Source organism: Natrix helvetica (assembly GCF_964273705.1).
Source record: "Natrix helvetica genome assembly, chromosome: 1".
In the NCBI taxonomy this organism is placed as follows: domain Eukaryota; kingdom Metazoa; phylum Chordata; class Lepidosauria; order Squamata; family Natricidae; genus Natrix; species Natrix helvetica.
Window position 1 is genome coordinate 362386498 of NC_138548.1, and position 13860 is coordinate 362400357.

At 40.5% G+C, this 13860-nt stretch overlaps 1 protein-coding gene across 1 annotated transcript in view; it reads right to left on the minus strand.

Annotated features, from left to right (window-relative positions):
- Window positions 1-9429: 9429 nt before the first annotated feature.
- The window catches only part of LOC309382492 (vomeronasal type-2 receptor 26-like), a gene marked incomplete at both ends in the record, with an annotated part of 82013 nt that continues 77582 nt past the window's right edge, over window positions 9430-13860 (minus strand). The window contains one exon of the mRNA XM_081934059.1: window positions 9430-10334. Within this exon, the coding sequence (XP_081790185.1) occupies window positions 9430-10334 (905 nt within the window). The remainder of the gene's footprint in view (window positions 10335-13860) is intronic.

A 13860-nucleotide genomic window follows, 5' to 3' on the forward strand; every position in this document is an offset into this window, starting at 1 on the left:
GTTGTATGTCCCATCTCTGAGAATCGTTGTGATATAACAACACAAATTCCATTCCTGACAAGCATAGGAGTAAAAGTCCTCATAAAATTCTCTCCCTCTTCTGTGTCTGAAGCAAATAGACCAATCAAGATCCAACCAAAATGGATGAGCAGTTGTAAAATTCCTGGGTACTGGATCCCTTCTTTGGGGACCATCCGGTGGAAAAAAGGGAATTCCATTTTATCACTAAGAGCCACTGAAGCAGTTGCATAACTGATCTGAAAAAGCAATGAAGAATGCTGTGTTATAACTGGGGTTAAATGAAGTCCAAAATAATTAGGTTTTAATAAATCTGACTAAGTTATCATGTATTGTTTATTGCCGATTAACAATTTGGTCATGTTAAGATGACAAATATAAAATACAGAATATTAATAAGACCATATATAAAATAGAAAAAAAGAAACAAATTAAGAAAAAAAGAATGAGAATAAAGAATGAAAATTGTATTTCTATATCACCACTACAGTTTACCACATTCCGATTCACATGTGCACGTATCAAAGAAACTTTTTTTCAATAATGGGCCAAATTATATATAATTTTTAAATTCTTATCACTCAGAAAATATGTTGTTTCAATATAAGGATCCCAGTAGGTTGTTCATCCAATGTATGGTCCCAGATGACCTTTCTCTTTCTTATACATTTGATACTCAAATAGATTTCTTATGTCTTCTTTCTATGGAGCTCTGCAAATACATGTCTGTTCATTATAAGATACTTGGTTAAATCTTCCACATTTAACCATTGTGTCCAGCTTTTCAAATCTGCATTTTGTAATACTGTTCAAAATGTTAAGGCACTTCTGTATTTAAATTCTTGACAATTGGGAAAGTATGTTTATAGTGGCTCATCTGTTTCAATGGTCAGTCTTACTGAGCATATCTTTCTCTGCTTCAATATCCCAGATTATGTGTGCAGTAACCTTTCTAGCTTTCCTACATCGGTACAAGAGACAGGGAGACCACAGTTCCCAATAAAATTTGTCAGTTCTACTATCCAAGAGATCCTTATTTGAAATTTTGCCTGTTCTGACAGACACAATTTTGAGAGTCTATCAGTTTCCATAGCTTTAAGTTCACACTAGTAATTATATGCTTTGATTTTAGACAAAGAACAAATTGTATGGCTTGCCAATTCAACTCTCAGGTCAGTTAACCAACTCCAAGATATCTATGCAGTTTCTCAGTCATCTAGCTCATGGTTGTCCCAAAAGTGTTTTTTCGAGGCAACTGGAGTTTCTGGTTTTTTTTCCTTGAAGATGCTTTTTGGATGAGAAGAGAAACGTCTTCCAAGAAAAAATCAGAAAGTCCAGTTGCTTCTTGAAAAAACATATTTGGGACACCTCCAAGATATTTCTCAGATGCTCCGAATTAGCATATCTAGTAGTGATATTTAAGCCCCAAATCTCAGTTCCATATAACAGCATCAGGATAACCTTCGTCTTATAAACTTTTATAATTAGGGCTAAGGATGCTTCTTTGTGTGAAGTTTCCAAAAGATGACCTAATTAATTTATGAGCCTCGAGACAAAGTTCAAAAGAAATCCATTCATTTATTAGGATCAACATTTTGGCATGTTCTTCTGCAGAGCCAAAAGTGATTTCCGCTTATGGCGTCTGAACTTTACCCCTGTATCCCCTCCCTTCTGTCTGTGTCATAAATCACATCTACCAACAAGGTGCTGTGGCAGGCTATGAACATGCGCATTTCACACAACAGCTGTAGAAATATGAGACCTGACTCTGGCCAAAGATATGCATGGCTTTCTCCTCTCTTTTCTCTCTTTTTTATGTCAACTTGATAATAGTCATGGAAACGCTTTACAAATTGACACTTTGATGATAATTTATTATCCATTAGACTAACAAACATGTGATTGCTATGGTCCTTTTTATACCTTTTTTTATACATAGAAAGTACTATTGCTATCTTCCTCCCAACTGGATATGACAAGTATTTTTTGTATGTCTTAATGGGACCTGCCAAAAGAGAGTCCCACCACTCAGCATATTTGCTGAATTGTTTGATGGGTAGATTGATTGCTCTTCAAGCCTTTTATGGTGAATTTATGAAGTTAAAAAAATAGTTGTCTTATTGACTAACATGCTTGTAATTTTTAAAATAAACTGTTAATGCCAGCGGTAACTTTGAGTCAATAAGACATATGTGTTTTATAACCATAGGTTATATACAGTCATTAGGATTATCTTCACATATTTGAAATTAGTTTACCATTAAAAATATTATTATTTTGGCTAAGATCATATACAAAATATGAGTTTTCCATCTCTATTGCCTCTTCCTTGTGGAAAAAAGAGCTTTTGATTGGACACAGAGCCTCTTCCCATCTTAAGAAGTATGCACCAGAAGCTCCTAAAGCAATACAAATTTTGTCATTAGAGGATATGCCTGCTTTGATTCCTGCCCCTTCTCCACTATGGATCCCAATCCTTAGCCATGACACCTACAATGGCCATGGTGAAAAGCAGTTCTTGAATTCCATAGAGAAGATATGATTGGAGCCCTCACATCACCTCACTCATTTTATCAGATAGAGACACACACAACCAACCTGTGGGACTTTGTAGGTGCCTATTGATGTTGACATCTGGATGGAGATGTCCCTGTAAGCTGCATCAAGAAGAGCCAAAAGGTTGTCCTTCTTTCCACAGCTGTAGTTGGGAACATTGGCTTCTCCAGTTGACAGCATGTCCAACAAGGCATCTGAAGTGCCAAGTGTGTTCGAATAGTTGTCACGGCAATTGTAGCCAAGTGTGAGATTGTGCAGAATCAGATGATTCTTATTGACAACTTGAATAGTGAAAATGAAATTTAGCATTCTTGACTGATCAAAAGGTAAACTACTGTAAAAAAAAAGCTCATGTTTTTATCACTATCTTCAACAATAATGCAATAAATTGTTTTTAATGACACCCTCTTTGTATCCCAATGTCTGAGCCTTCTGTCCATACTGTTCTAAAATCAGAAATAAATGATTGTTTCCATTACCAATTATTTTGTGTGAGTATTGAGAGGATGGGGTGTAAATTGTGTACCACCAGGTTTAATAGTCATGCTGTATACACATACCCACACAATACACATACACAATACATACAGAGAGGGGGGGAGAGAGAGAGAGAGAGAGAGAGAGAGAGAGAGAGAGAGAGAGAGAGAGAGAGAGAGAGAGAGAGAATATACATATACAGTATACTAGTGATTTTCATTTGTCCAATATTAGGATTCAAAATGATTCAATCATTAAGTTAGACACCTCTACTCCCCACCCCACACAAAAAAGAAGAGGCTATTTCATAAGTGACCCAAGAAGGCAACTCTAAAATCAAATCGACATTTATATTTTTTTAAGAATCAGGCATTGAATATCAAAGAGCATTTATAAAAATGTGAAAATAGGATAGAGAGAGGTGACTACAACCATTTCAACAACTACTTTAAACAAAAAGTATTCAGGTAATGAACTCAAATGGATGGGAAGAAGAAAATAATTTAGACTTCTTTCAGGTTTTTTTCTGCTCCAAACTTTGGTTTTGAATCTCTTTCACAAAATAAAGTAAGACAAAAGAAGAAAGCTATGGAAATCCAAATTATGCAAGAAATTATGTCCTGCAATAGAGGAATAAGTGGAATAAGAAGAAAATAGGGCAATATTAGAGCTGCAAATGGAGGAAATCACACTGACTTACAAGTAAGACTGACTATAAGGAGCCATGTTGAAGGTAAACATTGCATGTGATGTTCTTGTTTCAGAGATTACAATACCAATGAGATGGTCTCCTGATCTGTAATAGCTCTTTGGATTGTTTCCATCCTGGTGTGCCAACCTTAGTGGGCACTTCAATCTAAGCTTCCCAGAGACTGGCTGGGACAGCAACAGCAGCAGAAACAGAAGCAGGAGCTTCATAATTCTTGATGTGTGTGTGAATCTATCTCCTTCTCATTTCTAAACAAGAACAACCAGAATAATTAAATAATACAAAGCAAGGATGAAAATGCCAGCAGGTCTCTTCATTCAAACAGAAAACCACTTAAGCACTACTTAAGGCTTTTAACTGTTTCTGGTGCAAAATCCTTCAGTCTGCTTCAGTCTGATGTTTACAGCAAAGGTAGCTACTGAAGATGTAGCTGAAGAGATTCAAAAGACAGCAATGAAAATTACAGTGAGAAGCAACTTCTCTAGGGATTCTGAACTTTTTTCAGTGTTGCATGTGCAGACAAATAGCTGGAGAAAGGCATGATAGTAAACAAAAAACCCCAACACACAGATACATCCCTGAGGCCACTCTTCTATAGAGGTTTCCATTCCTCCAGTCAGGATATATCTAGAAAGTGATGCTGTAGAAAAGTATTTCAACACTCAGGGAATTGACTTCTGCTCTTTTTTTTAAACATGGTCTCTTCTCTTCAGAGACTACTGGGGAAGATCATTGAGAGTTATGCAGAGAAAGAGGCGTTGGCGATCAGGTGAAGCATGCTCACATGGAGACATCTCCTGGAAGGGGGGGATATACCGTTCGAGGTCTGGACTAATCATAAAAACCTCGAAGCTATCCACGCCCATCGAAGGTTATCCCCCAAACAAGTTCTCTGGGCACAATACTTCCAAAGGAATAAATAGAATAGAATAAATTTAATTTGTTAGCCGCTCCCTCTCCAAAAGGACTCGGGGCGGCGTACAATAAAAACCCATACAAATATACATATACATACAATACATACACACATACACATAAACACATACACGTACATATACATGGAGGAGGTAACAATCGTCAAATGCATACAATAATAATAATAGAATTAAAATTAACAATTAAAATACCCTCAGTTAAAATTACAAATTTAAAAAAAAGGCTGTCAGGTTCCAATTCAAACTGAAACACATCCCTGCAGGGAAGAACTTGTTGGCGGATGCTTTGTCGAGAAAACCGTAGTACAATAGTAAGAAGGAAGAAGTTGTTCAACCCATCATTTCTTTCTCCCACCAACAGGTGGCCCAGATCACCACCCGAAGATAGGATAAGCTGACGACAGAGTTCAAAGCAGCACTCCCGGCAGACCCGTGGTTCAACAATAACAAGGACATTCTAATGATGAGCGGTGGCTTAGCCTGGAAAAGATACAAATTGTACGTCCCTGCGGGGTTGAGGCTGGAAGTCCTACAGCGAAGCCATGATGCAAAACTAGGAGGCCACTTTGGATTCCTAAAAATGCTCCACCTCGCCAGGCATCAATTTTGGTGGCCAAAGATAAAATTGGAGGTGGAAGATTATGTAAAAAGCTGTGCTACTTATGCAACGATGAAAACCTGGCCGGGGAAGGCCCCTGGACTACTACAACAAGTGGCCAGCTCTAGCCAACCATGGGAAGAGATCACAATGGACTTCATTGTCGAGCTCCCAGACAGCAGCAGGAATAGAGTAATCTGGACAGTTATTGATTTGTTTTCCAAACAGGTGCATTTCATCGCTTGCTCAGGGTTGCCGTCTGCAAAGAAATTAGCGAAAATGTTTGTGAAACACATTTATTGCCTGCATGGGGTGCCCCAAAGGATCATTTCAGACTGCGGAGTTCAGTTCACCACCAAGTTCTGGACAGAGTTCCTGAGATCCATCAGGTCCACACAAGGACTCAGCTCAGCGTTTCATCTCAGCATGAACTGTGCAGCGGAGTGGGCCAATGCGATGGTGGAACAATACATCTGGTGTTATGTGGACTATCAGCAAGACAACTGGTTGGACTTGCTACCCTTCGCTGAAGTGGCATACAACAATGCGGTCCACAGGAGCACTGGATTAACTCCTTTCCAGATTACTAGTGGCATGGAATTTGTGCCCATGCCTGAGCTTCCTAGAGAACCTCCCTCCTCTATGAATGAATGGATGAACGTGCTTAAGAAAGGATGGGAAACTATGAAGAAAGCTCTAGCAGATGCGGCAGAAGCCTACAAGAAGCAAGCTGATAAACACCGCTTGCTCCAACCCCCCTTTCGTGTGGGGGACAAAGTTTTGTATTTACCAAATACATAAGATTAAGAATGCCTCCCTACTGCAGGGGAAGGTTACTGCAAAATCCCCATTTCCTCTCGATCAGCTGGGACTCAGGAGGTAAAGAATAGATGCAGGTGGGGCAGTCAGAGGTTGCATTTGCTGGTTCTCCAAACTACTCAAAATTTCTGCTACCGGTTCTCCAGAACTGGTCAGAACCTGCTGAATACTACCTCTGCCCAAAGATAGAAGTCTCCAAGGCTTGAGATTCCTCAAAGTTCCATTTTATTAGAGGTGTTATATTGGCACATCTGGGAAAACCCGAATCTGAAAGCTTCCAGGTTTTCCGCACCCAAATGAAAGTTCAAGTCCCTGTGCAGCACCCACATGTCCATCATATTGCCCAATCAGGCATCATCCCAACTGGAGATGCATCCCAGTCACGCCACTCCATGTGCAGGGAAGGTGTCCTTGACTTTCTGAGAAAGGAATGTTGTTTAGACTATATATCTCCCATACTCCAAATAATCTCCCCTCCCATTTTCCCACAGCAGAAAATGTGGCAGGCCTGAGGGCTCTGTGTAAAAGATGGCTTCCAGGTCAGGCGATTCTATTCATGGACAATAGACACACACCGAAGAGAAAGCTCCTCTGCATTAAATGTCCATAGATCAAATAAAACTTTGAATTCCTAGAATAGGAAACATTCATAGAGAAGGAAGTGAGTCCAGGTTCTGCTGCACATTTGCCACTCTTGGGAGTAATGGCAACATACTTTGCATAAATTGTACTTTGGCTCAATAGTGTTTTAGGGAAAGTGTGATATAGCATATTGTAAACATCTAAGTTCCAGGGATGCGATGGTTCAGTGGCTAACATGCTGAGCTTGTCGATCAGAAAGGTCGGCAGTTTGGCAGTTCGAATCCCTAGAGCTATGTAATGGAGTGAGCTCCTGTTATTTGTCCCAGCTTCTGCCAACCTAACAGTTCGAAAGTATGTAAAAATGCCACGGAGACGTCTTCAGACAATGCTGGCTCTTTGGCTTTGAAACAGAGATGAGCACTGCCCCCTAGAGTCAGGAACAACTAGCACATATGTGGAAGGGGAACCTTTATCTTTAAGCATCTAAGTGCCTTGGAGATATTTCTCCAATAATTAAGGTGAGAAGGAGAGGGAAAATTTGGGGTTATCAAACAGAAGAAATTTCATGGATTTGACAACTTTTGAGTATCTTAAGATAAATTGGTTTCCTTTAATACCCATGTATTTAAAAAATGAGATAAACTTTAGATTAGGGCAGGAAGAAAGTATGAAATCATAGAGAGTACCATACAATTGTGAAGAGAGACTTCAGATCAACTGTGATGCAGCACTCAAGATAATGGATGAGGGGTTTGGAGACCCATTTCAAGTCCACCATGGAAGTTCTGTGACTGACTTCATGGCACTTTCTCACCCCTTTATCTCAAATAGTGATTGGATGAAGCTGCCAGCAGGCATGTGAAAAAGGTGGACAAAAAGCTATCCTAGTATAAAAGACCCTTTTATGAGATAGATGAGGAACAAATTATTAAGACCAGACGAAAGAAACTGGGCCTGAGTACATGGAAACCTCCAAAATCAACAGCTACCAGTCTTGAAAATCAACAAGGCCAAATTAGCTGGCAGTCTTGGGAATCAACAAAGCAAAAATTAGAGGATAAAAGGAGTCCTGAAAGCCTATCCACTCTTTCAGTCATCTTTAGATTTTACTAGTGCCTGTCATCATAATTGAAAAGGACATGGGTAAGTGTGGATGAATGAATGTTTGCATGTGAGAAACAGCTAATGTATATTGTAACCAGGTGTGGGATTCAGCTGGTTCGGACCAATTCAGGTGAACTGGTAGTTCCAGTGATCAGTTATCCCTGCCCTATTCTGTCCTATATTTCCGTGTTTTTCAGCTCAACTGATTGCTGTGCCTCAGCTGTTTTAGTCACCAGCACTGCAATAGAAGGTAAGTTTTAGAGCTGAAAATAGGTGGTTTTTGAATGTTGCATGTGCGCACATGCTCACCGAACTGGTTGTTAAACCGGTTGTAGTCCATCACTGATTGTAACCAGTAAAGTTTTGCTGTTACATTAAATTCACTGGGCCTCCATATATTCCAAAAAAAATATTGTGCCTCAAGTGTAAATTGAAAATGATTTAAATATAGCTGGTGATCAGGGCTGTGATTGTGTAAGTGTTCCTAAACTGAGCTGGGACGTATGTTGGTAATATTACCTAACAAACTTTCATTGTTTGGAATGGCTCCAGCTATGAGTAAAATTGCAGAGGGAGGGTTTTAGCCCCTTTCTCCCTTCCCTTTAGAGTTCTTTCTTTATGGAAGGGAGGGAACATTAGAGAATGAACTTGCCTTCCATCCCTGGCGATAACTCAACAGTGAGATTATCTGCGGGATTGTATCCTGCCCTTCACATCCCTTCGGCCGATTCGCTCACACAGAGAGGGACTTCTCCGGGTGCCATCCACTAGACTGTGCCAGCGGGCAGCGCCCAGGGGAAGGGCCTTCTCTGTGGCGGGCCCGAGCCACTGGAATGTCCTTCCCCCTGACATTAGAACGACCACGGATCTCCGCTCCTTCCGCCAGAAACTCAAAACCCACTTGTTTCATCTAGCCGGCCTGGCCTAATTCCAGTTTTCCCACCTCAGTTTGTATTTTTAAATTTTGTGATTTGGTTTTGAGGTTATGTTTTCAATTTTTATAAATTTGTACAGGGGTTTATTTAATTCGATTTTAGTTATTTGTATTTTGATTGTATGATTTTAATTTTTACCTGTACACCGCCCCGAGTCTCTTCGGGGAGAGGGGGCGGTCTAGAAGTCCAATAAATAAATAAATAAATAAATTATGGAACTCAGAAGCTCCCACAAGCTCTATGATGCAGAAATAAGTGGAGTAAGTCATCCAGACTTTTGTAACCAAGAGTCATATGTGTGTTCTTGACATGCAGCTTTACTGCTCTCGTCTATTTTTTTTAAGTTTAAAGAACAAGTGATAGAGAAATAGATCTTGTTATAATAGTCTTAAATGTCTACATTCATTCCATCTTATGCAAGAGACACCTTAGCCCTCTCTTCCAAGACTCATGTCTCCTCTGCAGCTTATTATCGTATTTCTTATCCTGTCCTTTCCTAGTTGTGTGACAATTGTCTTTATTAATTCATTTGTTTTTGTTTGATTATCTTTTATTTTAATTTGATTAGCCTTACACTCTTTGTATTATTTACTTCAGGTTTAAATAACTTATTTGTCAAACAGATTCAAAATAAGCATAGAAATTCAATAATAATTGCAAACAAAAATAAAATGTTACGAGTTTAGAACTTCAGCATCAGTTCCCTACTTTTATCATAAGATGTTCCTTAGTGTTTAAATCTGGTCTAAGGATGATAATATAACACTTGGGAATGAAGATGCAGCCCAGCAGTCCACCACTGGAGGCCAAAATGGAGAAAATTTGCACAGCCACCATGGACTTTCCTTTGATACTTAAATAGGAAGGTATAAATGAAACCCACACACTGCAGAAGACCAGCATACTGAAGGTGATCAGCTTGGCTTCATTGAAAGCCCCAGGCAGGTTCCTGGCCAGGAAAGCCACCATGAAGCAAATGGCAGCCAGGATACCCATATACCCAAGAACAACATAAAACATGGTGATGGATCCTTCATTGCATTGCAAGATGATTACTCCAGGTTGGGAATGGAGGTCAGAATCAGGGAATGGGGGAGAAACTCCCAGCCAAATAGCACAGAGGAAAATTTGGACACTAGAACAAGAAAGGATAATGGAGTTGGCCAAGCTCTTCCCCAACCATCTCTTCACTTGGTTTCCTGGTTTGGAGGCCAGGAAGGCCAGCACCACTGTAATTGTTTTCGCCAACACAGAAGACACTGCTACTGAGAAGACAGTGCTGAACACTGCTTGTTGGAGAAGGCAGGTAGCTTTCCTTGGTTGGCCAATGAAGAAAAAGGAGGATAAGAAACAAAGCAGGAGGGAGACCAGAAGGATGTAAGAGAGGTCCCGGTTGTTGGCTTTGACAATGGGAGTTTCTAGGTATTTAATGAATATGATTAAAATGAATCCTGTGGTTAGGAACAAGAGTAGGGCAAAAGAGACCAGAATGATGCCCAGATGTTCTTCATAAGTGAGGAAGGTTATAACTTTGGGGATACATTGGATTCTTTTCTCATTTGGATATTGATCATCTGGGCACTTGGTACATTTTTCAGTATCTGAGAAAACAAATATATATTAGTTGGCTTCCCATCTCAAACCAAAATTAGGCAGCTTACACCGTAGCAACCACCTTCCAATGTATATAGTTATATTTAACTTGTCCAACAACTATCCTTCACTGATGCAACCCAACACATTTTTATCCTGCTCACTTCCCACCTTATGCCAATACCTGGGAGAAGAACTAAGTTTTTAGAATGTTAGGAGGATGGGAGCTCATTGGATTTTAAATGGGAGAGTGTTCTATAGGGCAAGAGCTGCAAGAGGAATGATTGGCTTCTGAGGACCCACAAGGCACCTATGTTTTATGAAACATGCCTGTTATACCAGCTCTGATGGGAGAAGCAAATATCCTTTAGGAGCAGAGGTTCCACAAGGTGAATTTAATTGCACTTTAAAAGTATCTAGTAAACATTGCAGTTTACACAACAGAGATGTAATATGGAATAATTTGGGAACCTTAGGAAATCTCCCATTGCTTGGGGGAGGAGTTAGTCTGATAGAGGGATTTGATGGAAGTATTAAGCACAAGCATGCAGAGGCTGACAGGAAGAGGGAGGAGCAGTGCTGAATGACCCATCCTGGTTCAGGGGATAGTTGATGGGGACTCAGACCAGTTACACCTATTCCTTGACTCAGCTGAGATCCACCAAGAATGCTATGGACACCTCTACTCATACCCCAGAGCTATAGTGAATACTATCATAGAGGGGCTAGATGGAGAAGCAAGGGAATGGCTAGTAGTCCTCCACAAGAGGAGAGCCCCCCAACTGCAAGGCATATATGATTTCCTATGATTGCTAGAGGTTAGATCTGACTGTCTGTCAGGTTTCCGAAAGATGCCCTAATTAATTCATGAGCCTTGAGCCAGATTTCAAAAGAAATCCAGTCATTTATTAGGAACACAATTTTGGCAATACCCCATTGCAGTCAGATCTGACCTCATTTAAATTATGGATGAACTTTACCCCTGTTTCTCCCCTCCCCTCAGTCTGTGTCATAAATCACATTCTCCAATGAGGTGCACGCCTCACAAGCCTGCTGTAGTAATCTGATCTGACTCTATCTGAAGGTATGTGTGGAATGCGCTCCCCCAAACTTTCCTCACCATGGCAACTCAATAACAGACATGCAAATGCTTTAGAAGTTGTCAGGAAGCTCAGCTGATGCTGAAAGTGGGTGCTAAAGTGCCATAGGGGTTACCTTCTTCATTCATTTCCTTAGGGTGCCTGATTGGTTTAATCAGACAGCAATTGGTTTGGAAAATGACAGAACCCTTTGCTCTTAGAGAGGGGAGGTCAGGATAGGGCCAGTTCTGGAGACCTTGAGTGGAACAATATATCCATGTGATGATGGGTATGGATTACTATGGAAGCCAGATAACAGGTCATTACAGGGGAAGACACCCCCAAATGTTTGGTACTGGTGGTATGTTTATTCCTGGCCCCTAGATAGTAGACCCTCGGAGACTGTTGGGGTTTGGTGGTTCCTAGTAAGCGCCAGGTCTGTTAACAGCAAAGCTCCTCTCTTCTGTGATCTTCTGTGTTAGGAGGAGCATGCATATTGTTGCATGCTGGACTATTTGCATATTTCAGGTGGTCTTCCAGAGCCACCCAATGTAGAGCACATGATAGTAATTTAAACAGGAAGTGTCATAAGCAAGACCCCACCCCCAGTTCAAAAAATGGCAAAGTTGGCACACAAGAAAAATCTGTGTGAAGATCCCTCTAGCTATGGCTGTCCCTGCAATAGCAATAGGACAGTGATGGTGAACCTTTTAGACACCTTTTAGACCTTTTAGTGCCCAAACTGCATGCACACATGACCAAACCGAAAGGTGTAAGCATGTGCATGCATGTGCAGCAGAGACCCAAAGACCAGCTGGCCAGTGGGAGGTGGGGCATACAAATACCAGTGGTGCAGCAAGAGGTAAGATCTTTTTCTTTCATTTGCAGTGAAACAGAAGTTCACAAAAAAAGTGCCACGAAGATCTGACCTGGGGCAATGGCGCACATGCCAACAGAGAGGGCTCTGCATGCCACCTCTGGTAAGCGTGCTGTAGGCTTGCCATAATGGGTATAGGAGGACCCTAATATTGACCTATCATTAAACTCTGGGGGCTCAAATTAGAAAGCCACTCCATCTTGGTAGTATTCAATTACTGTGGGTTCTTCCTATCCAGTCCATGCTGAATAAAAAGAATGACAGAGCTGAATGGGATTTTGGAGGTCTTCTAGACCAACCTCAACCCCATACCATTTCAGACAAATAGTTGTCCAATCTCTTCTTAAAAACTGTCTCCAGTTTTTTGGCAAGCCCTACAATAATACCCTCTGCCAAGTCATGGTATGATGATACCATACCCTTTGGTGGCAAATGACCTTATACCAGGGTTGGGTTCTAGCAGGCATTTGTGTTGTTTTGCTTGTGGGTGTACTGTGCATGCACTTGAAGCATGCTGTGCACGCATGCACAGTGCAATAAATATTGTTTAGTGTATGCGCAGAAGTGAAAAACAAGATAGCGCCACCTGGAGAACCAGTTCAGGGGCATGGCAGGCCTGGGCTGAACCGGTCCAAACCAGTAGGAACCCACCACTGCCTTATAACCTGTAATTTTATATAAATTATAAACAGGAAAGGTGAAAGATTGAAGCTGTGAAGGATATACCATCACATGAGCTAAGGACTCATTTATTCTACAACAAGACCAACTGAAGAAAGGAGAACAATTGCAAATCCCATTCCCAATCCTTGAAGCCAGTCCAGAAGAACACCGAGGTTGATGTTATCAAAAGCCCTTGATCTAGAAAAGCCAGTATAGCACCAACCCAATCCAGATCTCCATCAGAGATCATCTGCAAAAGCAACCACTGCCTTCTCGATATTGTCCTCAGCCATCAACCTGAGTGTTATAACCGAATGCCATCCATATTGTCAACAAGCTTCCCTAAAATTTTGGGGGACTGGATAAAAGTTGTCTATTATAATTGAAGGCACGTTGAGTGGAGTGTGCCACAGGCATCTTCAGCACAGGTGGTATAGCAACCTCCTAGAAAGAAGCATTAACAGTTCCAAAGGAAGATTACTTCCTACTATTGAGGCTTTCTGGTAATCCCTTAAAATGTGTTTCTTCCAACAGGACTGGGGAATCCTGAGGGCTGATTGCAGTGCATACAATATTTTGATGTACAGTAATCCCTTTTCATTATCATTGCTTTTTAAATATTTCATTATTTTAATTTGGTTTTATTTTATTATATGCCAACAAGAGTTGCTTTGTATTATAAGCAGCCTTATAAATAAATCTGTAAAGAAAGATCTTCAGAAAGTTTTATTTATTTATTTATTTATTACTTGAACTTATTAGTCGCCCCCTCTCCCCACAGGGACTCGGGGCGACGTACAAAAGTATTATATAGCGTACAGAGGAGGTAAGAATAAATAAATAAGTTACAATACCTAAAAAAGTTAAAACCCCAGTGAAATTAACCCTTAAAAACTAAAATTACCAATTAAAAAT